At 48.6% G+C, this 8,864-nt stretch overlaps 1 protein-coding gene across 1 annotated transcript in view; it reads right to left on the minus strand.

Annotated features, from left to right (window-relative positions):
* Ing5 (inhibitor of growth family member 5) overlaps positions 1-8,624 on the minus strand; it is a 12,310-nt gene extending 3,686 nt beyond the window's left edge. The window contains exons 1-5 of the mRNA XM_055616907.1: positions 8,563-8,624; positions 6,476-6,547; positions 3,586-3,752; positions 3,167-3,278; positions 2,925-3,018 (exon numbers count right to left, since the gene is read on the minus strand). Of these exons, the coding sequence (XP_055472882.1) occupies positions 2,925-3,018; positions 3,167-3,278; positions 3,586-3,752; positions 6,476-6,547; positions 8,563-8,599 (482 nt within the window). The 5' untranslated portion in view covers positions 8,600-8,624. The remainder of the gene's footprint in view (positions 1-2,924; positions 3,019-3,166; positions 3,279-3,585; positions 3,753-6,475; positions 6,548-8,562) is intronic.
* Between the last annotated feature and the right edge of the window lie 240 nt (positions 8,625-8,864).

Consider the following 8,864-nt stretch of genomic DNA (forward strand, 5'->3'; position numbering starts at 1 on the left):
GAAAGAAAGAAAGAAAGAAAGAAAGAAAGAAAGAAAGAAAGAAAGAAGCAGAAACATCAATTCCAAGTGCTCTACAATATTACTTTTAAGCAACATCCAAGAGGTCCTTCAAGTAGGAGACTAATTTCTTAAAGACCTGCCTATGACACTCTGTGCCTCGCCCTCTGCATGGCCCACTGTCAGTGGACACCATGCAGGCCCCACAGAGGCAGAAGCCAAGCCTAGCAGGGTGCCTGCCTCTGTTGCTCAATTCTCTTGGCTACAGAAAACTTTCCCACAGTAAGCTCCACCCAACAGCCACAGCCATTCAGCTATCCTGTCACCTGCAGCTCAGAATCTCCAGGTTTAGGCAGGCAGGCATAGGGTCACCAAGCTTTAAGGCAGCACTTGGAAATCTGAAGCAGGAGGATCCCAAGTTCAAAGCCAGCCTAAGCCATAAAAACAGTTCAAGGCCATCTTGCACATACTAGAACCCTGTCTCTGCAATATAAAACAAAAACAGGAGAGAGCAGAAGAGACTGAGAAGGTTATCTAGTTATGGCCTGCAGCTGGGGCATGTGACTTGCTCTAGCCCTTGCTGGATATGCTCCCCTCCCCAGATGTGGCCAGGAGCTCCCTCCAGATATGACCACCTGTAATGCAAGTTTTGTTTATTTTTGTAAACTCGGTTATGTTATGTAAATATATTTTTACTTTAATCCCAAGTGTGAAATTTTAGTTGGGCTACAGTTTGTCCACATCTGTTAATTGTCTCAGGCCGGGGTAGCTCTTACCAGTGGGTAACAGCCTTCCAGTGGCCTAGGGCTCTAAGACTATAAATTTGAGAGCACAGAAAGTGTGACCTATAGCAGTGTGGAGACCAGAGAAATGAACGGTGTGGTGGTTTGGAGCAGATAGACTGAGAGAAATGCTTCGGAGCACAGTGGCTTGGAGGAGACTGCTGGCTGTGTTTGCTGTTGATAGAGATTGGTATAGATACCTATAAGAACCCTTATAAGAAGTAAAGGGGTCCTCTCTCCCCACTAACCTTCTCTCTCCTACATAGGGTTGGGAGGTTGGAAGGGAGATAAAGGCCTAATAAAGTAGTTTTTAAAACAAGCGCTACAACTACCCATGTGCTTCCTGATAATGCAGGTAACAGAGAAGGGACCTAGCAGCTTATCCAAGCTTTAGAATAAGGGCATGCAGATGAAACTGACCCCTTTGTGTCCACAGGCAGGCCTTAACTTCCTAGAAAACAGGCCCTGGGGCAACCAAGAAGCTGAATGTTGAGTCTCACTTATAGGACCCCAGATGGGAAAAAGATAGGGTCTAACAGTTTTAGGAAAGTATTCTCCATGATACCCATCATCTGGCCAAGTGGTCACTGAGCCACAGGAACCTAACTGAACACTGCTCCAAGTCTCCCATGGAAAATGACAGTCATCACGCAGCTGGAACTGAAATATTTAGTCCACCTCATCTATGTCATGAAAAAAAAAAAAAAAAAAAAAAAAAAAAAAAAAAAAAAACATCAAACATGGCTTAGGGATCAGGACTGTGTATAACTCCAGGCTAGCAACAGGCAAGTGTCTATAAACTTCAGATTCTGACACCACACCAAGCTTCCCACCTTGATCCAGCAAGTCCAGGACTTAAGTGCCTCTTGCTGTCTCTAGATATCTACTCTGTGGAAGCTGCTCTGGGCATCAGATGTCAAAGCCCGAGCCCACCTTTTGTTCCATCAGTCTGCCCTGTCTGAACATTATGTAAATTGGGGTAGTGATAGCACTGTCATTCAGGGGCCAGAGAGAAGATGAGACAATGCCAAGTCAATACAGAGCAGGTACCCTACCACGACACCATTCAGCCATTACTGCAGCCAGCCCAGCAAACGGGCCTGAAAGCAATGACTGTCTCCTAAGCATCAGCCATAATATGAGGGCTCCCATCAAGGGAGAAGCTCAACAGTATGCCTCAATCTGTGTGTCTTTAGGAGCAGTTACAATGCCTGCCTGACACCTGAGGCCTCAGGAGGATGCTCCAGCCAGTGGGCGATGGCCTCCCCACCACCTAGAGAACCTATGCAGGGCTCTTCATGCCTAGGACACCAGGTGAAACACTCAGTGAAGACACCAGCAAGAATATTTGTGCAAACCCAGAAGTAGCACAGTCACACAGCCTCTGGTTTCTGGGAAGGAAGGAACATCCCACAAGTCAGAAATGCAAAGCTCAAAACCACCTCTTGTAGGTAGCAAGACCCTGGAGTAATGAAGCTGGGTGACCTTTAACTGGAGAGGGGTTTGTCCCACTGCTGGATTTGGCAGAACTGGTGACCCAGCTATCAATATAACACTTTAGGACCTACATGTGGACGCCATATACCCTGAGAACATACGCTGAATATGGGAACTAAATGAGGTACAAGTTAACAAATGCAGAGTGACAATTCCCTCAGCTCTAGAGTCTGTGAGAACAGGAACTGTTTTCATAGCCAGCCTCCCTCAACCCAGAAGCAGTGTAAACTGGAGGCAAGAAAGGGAAGACCCACTACCTCAGCGCAGACTGAAACCATGGGCAACTTTGGGAAACCACAATTCTTAGATCAGAGCCAGGGCAGGTTCCCAAAATACCTGAAAGTGGAAATGTGGGTGGGGTGCTAAGCAGACCCCAGCTCAATCTGCCTGGACTAAAGAAGAAATTACCCTAAGGGATAAGAGATGGTTACTCTCCACATCATTTATACAAGTTATTAAAAGGAAAAAAAAAAAAAAAAGAATCACTGGGCGCTGGTGGTGCACGCCTTTAATCCCAGCCCTCAGGAGGCAGGGGCAGGCAGATCTCTGTGAGTTTGAAGCCAGCCTGGTCTCCAGAGCAAGTTCCAGGACAGCTAGAGCTACCCAGAGAAACCCTATCTTGAAAAAAAACAAACTAACCCCACTTACCCGCTTTTATGCTTCTTTTTCTTTGGCGTATCCTCTTCTGATGTCCTCCTGCCTCGGCCCCGGGAGCTTCTTTTTTCTTTCTGACTCCGACCTTCTGAAGAACAAAGACCCCCCCCCATTATTCTCACAGAACAGATCCAAGCAAGATTCACCCAGCTTCATTCACCATCGTGTTCCTAACACATTTAGACAAAAGCCTTCAAAACTGCAATCCCTAGCAAACAGATTATCAGCCAACTTGCTTTTCAAACTTCGTGGTCCAGAGCTTTCAAAGTCACTTCCGTCCATTCTGTCCTTCAGGTCAGCCTCAAAGCGTGCCAGGTCAGCATCAAGCCTTCGGATGTGTTTATCCACCTGCAAAAGAACACGTGAAAAGCTGACTTTAGAGTAAACAGGACAGGGACGCAGCTCACTGGCTCAGCAGTTGCTTGGTATGCACAAGGCCCCGGATCAGATTCCCCACCCCCACCCCAAGAAAACACAAACAAAACATGGTTTCACCAATAAGACAAACAGAGGGCCTCCCTCAAAAAATCCAAAATCACAGGAGTAGGCCCAGATGAAGACTCCCTCCATGTGTTCTTTGCCTCTATGTGTACACACTTTCCATTCTATGGCACGCAAGGCAGGAGCGAAAGCCTGCATTTGGCCAGGCACTCACCATCTCATAGGTCTGCATGGCCAGCTGCACCTTGTCATCACTGTACTCCTTGCACTTGCTATAGGCACTCTGGATCTTCTGCAGGTGCTCCACACGCTGCTCTGAAGAAAGAGTCTTCACTGTGGCAATGTACTCCGCAGCCAGGATGTCAATCTCTGCTTTCTTATCTAATGGGGACAGGTGAGAAGTGGAAGCAAGAGATAAGAGTGGCATGCATCCAGGGAGCTGGCAGGAGCATCACTGGCCATGTCACTGTGTGCTTCCTGGTACAACATACACAGGATAGACCCAGCACAAGTACTGTCCAGCAAGTGGTCAAACTGCCCTCCGATTCTCCTCAACAGTATATTTATGGTCATTTTCCTAGCTTTTGGTGCACAACTTAGTCACATACCTAAAAGAGAGGTATTTAGACACCAGAAGACACTCAGGATAACATATTCAATAGCCCAGAGCAAGAAGCACTCTAAACACCCAACCTACAGTAAGACTAGGAAGCAAGGCACATGCTCCATCCACATTACCTAGCAGCACAAGAGAAGAAAGGAGGGAGGGAGGATGGGAGGGAAGGCAAAGGCGGGCAATAAGAGCATGTTCTTTAGAAATACGGAGTTGAAAGAGTGGCATGACAGAACATTTCTACAATCCCTGCACTTGAGAGGTAGAGAAGGAAGACTTAGGACTTCACGCCAGCTTTGGCTACACAGCAAGTTCAAGGCCAGCCTGGGCTAAGAGACCCAGTTTGGGCAGGGAAAAAGGGACAGACAGTAAGGTGGCTCAGTGGATGAAGATATTGGCCATCAAGCTCAATGACATGAGTTCAGTCTTTGGTGTTAGGAAAGAACAGGCTCCCACAGTTATCCTCTTACCTCCATATGCACTATGACAGAAACACATGTATGTGTGTATACACACACTCACACAAGTTAATTAATATTTAAAAGGGGGCGTGAGCTGGAAAGATGAGTCAGCAGTTAAGAGCACCTGCTGTTCTTCTAGAGGACTGGACTTTGATTTCCAGCATCTACTTACACTTACAGCAGCTCATAACTGCCTAGCTCAGGGGCCCCAATATCCTCTTTTGGCTTCCATGAGTCCTGCATACACACACACAGGTATATATGTTTAAGTAAAAATAAATCCATCTTTTTAAGTTCTAAGTATATAAGGCTGGAGAGAGGCCTCAGCAGTTAAGAACACTGTGTGCTCTTATGGAGGTCACAGACTTAATCCCACAGCATCTCACAACCAGCCTAACTCTAAACTCTAACTCCAGTGAGGCTGATGCTTTCCCTTCCAGCATCCTGCAACACCAAGGCACACAGGTGGCCCATATACATAAATGCAGACAAAACAGTTATGCATATGATATAAAGTAAGCATATGTTTGGTTGTTTTTTCAAAGTGTGGAAACAGGAGCTGGAGAGATGGCACAGGGGTTAAGAGCACTGGCTGCTCTTCCAAAGGACTGAGTTTCAATTTCCAGCACCCACATAGCAGCTCACAGCTGTTTATAACTCCAGTTACAGAGGATCTAATGCCCTCTTCTGGCCTCTGGGGTATCAGGCATGCATGCTGTGCACAGACATACATGCAGAACCCATGCATATAAAGTAAGTTTTAAAAAAGTTTTTTATTTCTTTATTATGTACACAGCATTCTGCTTGTACACCAGAAGCAGGGCACCAGATCTCACTGTAGATGGTTAGGAGCCACCACGTGGTTGCTGGGAATTGAACTCAGGACCTTTGGAAGAACAGCCAGTACTCTTAACCTCTAAGCCATCTCTCCAGCCCCCTAAATTGTTTTTAAGTAGGAATATATCAAAAGGCAAAAACTAACTTCTCAAACATTCGTTGACTATTCCTAAGTATGTGAAACTTTTTAATATTTATTTCAATGCATCTGTTTTGCCTGCATCTATGTAGATATGCTGTGTGTGTGCCTGGTACCTGGTGAAGGAGAGAGAAGGCGTTAGATCCCAGCACTCAGGAAGCAGAGGCAGGTAGAGTTCCAGGCCAGCCTAATCTACACAGCAAGTTCAAGGGCAACCAGGGCTATAAAAAAATAGGCTACGTAGATGATTCCATGGGTAAAGTGCTTGCTGCAAAAGCAAAAGGACATGAGACCGAATCCTCTTGAATCCACTTAAAAGCCAAGTGTGGAAGTATGTGCATCTGTAATTCCAGCTGGGAGATAGGTGGCAGAGACTGGGAAATCCCAGCTAGCCTGGTATATGCAGCAATGAGTATGAAAAGACAACCTGTTTCAAACAAGGTGAGAGATGAGGTTTAAATCCAAGGTGACTTCTGACCCCTACACATGTGCCATGAGCACATGCCCCCTCCCCCACAGGCATGCACACATATGCACAGCAAGTGCATGTCTCCACGCACAGAAAGAGAGACAGTTTTTAAAAAAAATGCAAGAAACTAGACTTGAGTTAAAAGTACCAGTACTTCCCTCCCTACCCCTATACTCAGGAGGCTATGGAAAGGTGCACTGGGAGTTCAAGGCCAGCTTGGGCTACAGAACAAGACCCTGTCTTTAAAAAAAAAAAAAAAAAAAAAAAAAAGTACCTGAGCTGGGCATGGTGGTGCACACCTTTATTCCTGGAAGCCAGGAGGCAGAAGGGGGGGGGGGATCCCTAAGAGTTTGGGGCCAGCCTGGTCTACACAGCCAGTTCTAGGCTAGCCACGGTTACAGGGCAAGACCTTGTCTCAAAAACAAAAACAAAAACAAAAACAAAATGTACCAGCATTCCCTCCAACACACTGTGCAATGCTAACCCTGCACTATACACAGTCCCTTCAGGGCCCTCTGATCCCCCACATCTTCTACTATATCTCTCCCTGGACAATGGTCAAAACCCAGCTCAGGCTATACCCACCTTCTGTTCTCTGGTCTAGCTCTCGCATCAGCTGGAAATTCCTCTGAAGTTCACAGGGAAGGTTCTCAATGCCTGAAAGAGACAGGAAGGTGCTGTACTTCTCAGTCAGACAAAAATCTGCCTCCACCGATGGGAGAGACAGCTCAGCTATTAAGAGCACTTACTGCTCTTCCAGAAGACCCAAGTTCAAGTCTCAGCACCTACGTGAAGGCTCACATCCATCTGACTCCAGTTTTAAGGAATCCGATGCCCTCTTCTGGCTTCAGAGGTCACTGCATACATGTAGTGCACAGACTTACACGCAAAACACCCATATACAAAAAATTACAAATAACTCTTAAGAGGAAAAAAAACCGCAACTATCTCTAGCGCCTTAAACCAAAGCCTGAGAGCTTTGTCTTTTATTCCTGTTCCAGCTTGGAGATCAAAATGATTGGAGACCATTGGAGACCATTTTAGGGGGAGGCACCAAACAGTGCACAGAACAGGCTGGCAGCTTCAAAAGCAGCGTCAGTTGACAAGGAGGGTGCAGGAACACGGCCCCGCAGACACAGACAGGGAAGACAGCTGAGACTAGTCCATGAACTACACTGGCCCTCACCCCTAGGTACACCACCCAGCAAACTTAACTTCCAAAAGCTCACGCCAGAGCCTGGGTCCTCCTTTATCTCTCCAACTTTGTCCTGATGGCTACCAAACCAGGAACTACGGGCCAGGTAGTCCCAGACATGGGCTCTCCGCATGGCCCAACAGACCAGCCTCTGGCCACACACAGCTATGAGCACTGTAAATGCAAACAGTACCACTGAGCAGTTCACCAGACCCTGTAGTTAGACTGAGCTGGTTTGGCAAACCAATTCACGTTGTTTTTCTGCCCGCACTGTAACCCCTAGTGCAGATCTGCTTCTATCCTCAAGCTCATAGCAGGGTCCAGTTGCCTCTCTGGGTCTAGTCACACTCAAATACTCTCCACAGCCCATAAGGCCAGCATTTTAGGGCTAAGTCTTACAAAACGTTTTAAGCCTGTAATTTCCTGAGCTCATCAAGACAATCCCATACACAGTTTGACTCCTTTGGCCCTGGCAGCTCGTCAGCCCTATGCCCTCCAGTGGACCTCTCTACTCTCAGAGCGACCTTTACCTGCAGCTTCCAGATCTATATTTATTTCCAAGCCTTAACCTTCTGTGAACTTTAAAAAGAAAAAAAAGTGCACCCCAACTATCAATGAGTTATAGAGAAATGGGGCTCCTGCCCACACGTGGCACAGGGCAGGTGGGGAGAGCAGACAGGGAAGCATCACAGGATGCCAGCACTGAAATAAACTCATCTTGGATCCAAATTAGAATGTCCACTGGATGGACATCAGAATAAAGACAGATCACCTTGGAGTCCCACTTCTCCAGCCCAGCTAAAAAAAAAAAAAAAAGCAGAATGGGCGCCCCATTGGCTTGATCCACCTCCCTCCAAAGGGTCTCAATTCCTCCTCTGTTATGAATGGGAAATAATTCTCCTCCCAATACTCGCCAGGAACCAATCTCACCATCTATAAAATAAACGGAGTTAGAAACACCTGGTATGTCAAAGGTGTGCCCGTTCTACAGGACAGCAACCCTTGTTGTTGGCTTGCTATATCACGAACTCCCGCGAAAAAAGCGCACCCCACTAGCCTAGTGCTACTTCCACAGCCCCACATGCAAACACTAGTTCTCTGCTCCACACGGGGATCTTGCCACCATAAGCAGCAGGTTAAGAAGGGGCGGGCCTCCTAACAAGCAAGATCGGACTGGGGGCGTGGCCAGCGTCGGGGGTGTGGCCGAGGCGGAGAGAGCAGGCTGAGCCTCAGGCCACACCCCTCCGTGACGCACCTGGAATTGGCGCGGCGGAGGCGGCCGGACCCCGCGCCGCGCCCCACGCCCTCCATCCGCGGCCCCGCCCCAGCCCAGCCGTGTATACCCCCCACTGTCCCCATGATCTGTCCCCATCCGTCCCGGCATCCCGGAGCCCCGCAGGGATCGCGGTGGGCCGGGGTCGGCGGCAGTGGCGGCGACGCGGACCCTCGCGGGCGGCGGCTCGGCCACAGTGCTTACTGTCCAGATAGTGCTCCAAGTACATGGCAGTCGCCATCTTCGCTGCGGCCACGCTCGGGGTCTGCGCGAGCGGGCGGTGCCGCGGACTCGGGGCGGGGCGGTGCCGCGCGCTCACTATTCATGAGCCGCGCGCGTCGATTGGCCACAGAAGGGGCGGGGCGCGTCAGGAACCACCCTCTTGCTTCCGGTCGGCTGCGGTCGCCAGGAGGCGCTGTGGTGTTTGCCCTGAGGGAATCCGGGTGGGCGATGGAGTCTGCGGTTTGCAATGCGGAAGCTACTTCTCTTGCTCCAGCCGCCCTCCA

The sequence above is a fragment of the Psammomys obesus genome, unplaced genomic scaffold (assembly GCF_907164565.1).
Source record: "Psammomys obesus unplaced genomic scaffold, mPsaObe1.curated_primary_1811, whole genome shotgun sequence".
In the NCBI taxonomy this organism is placed as follows: Eukaryota; Metazoa; Chordata; class Mammalia; order Rodentia; family Muridae; genus Psammomys; species Psammomys obesus.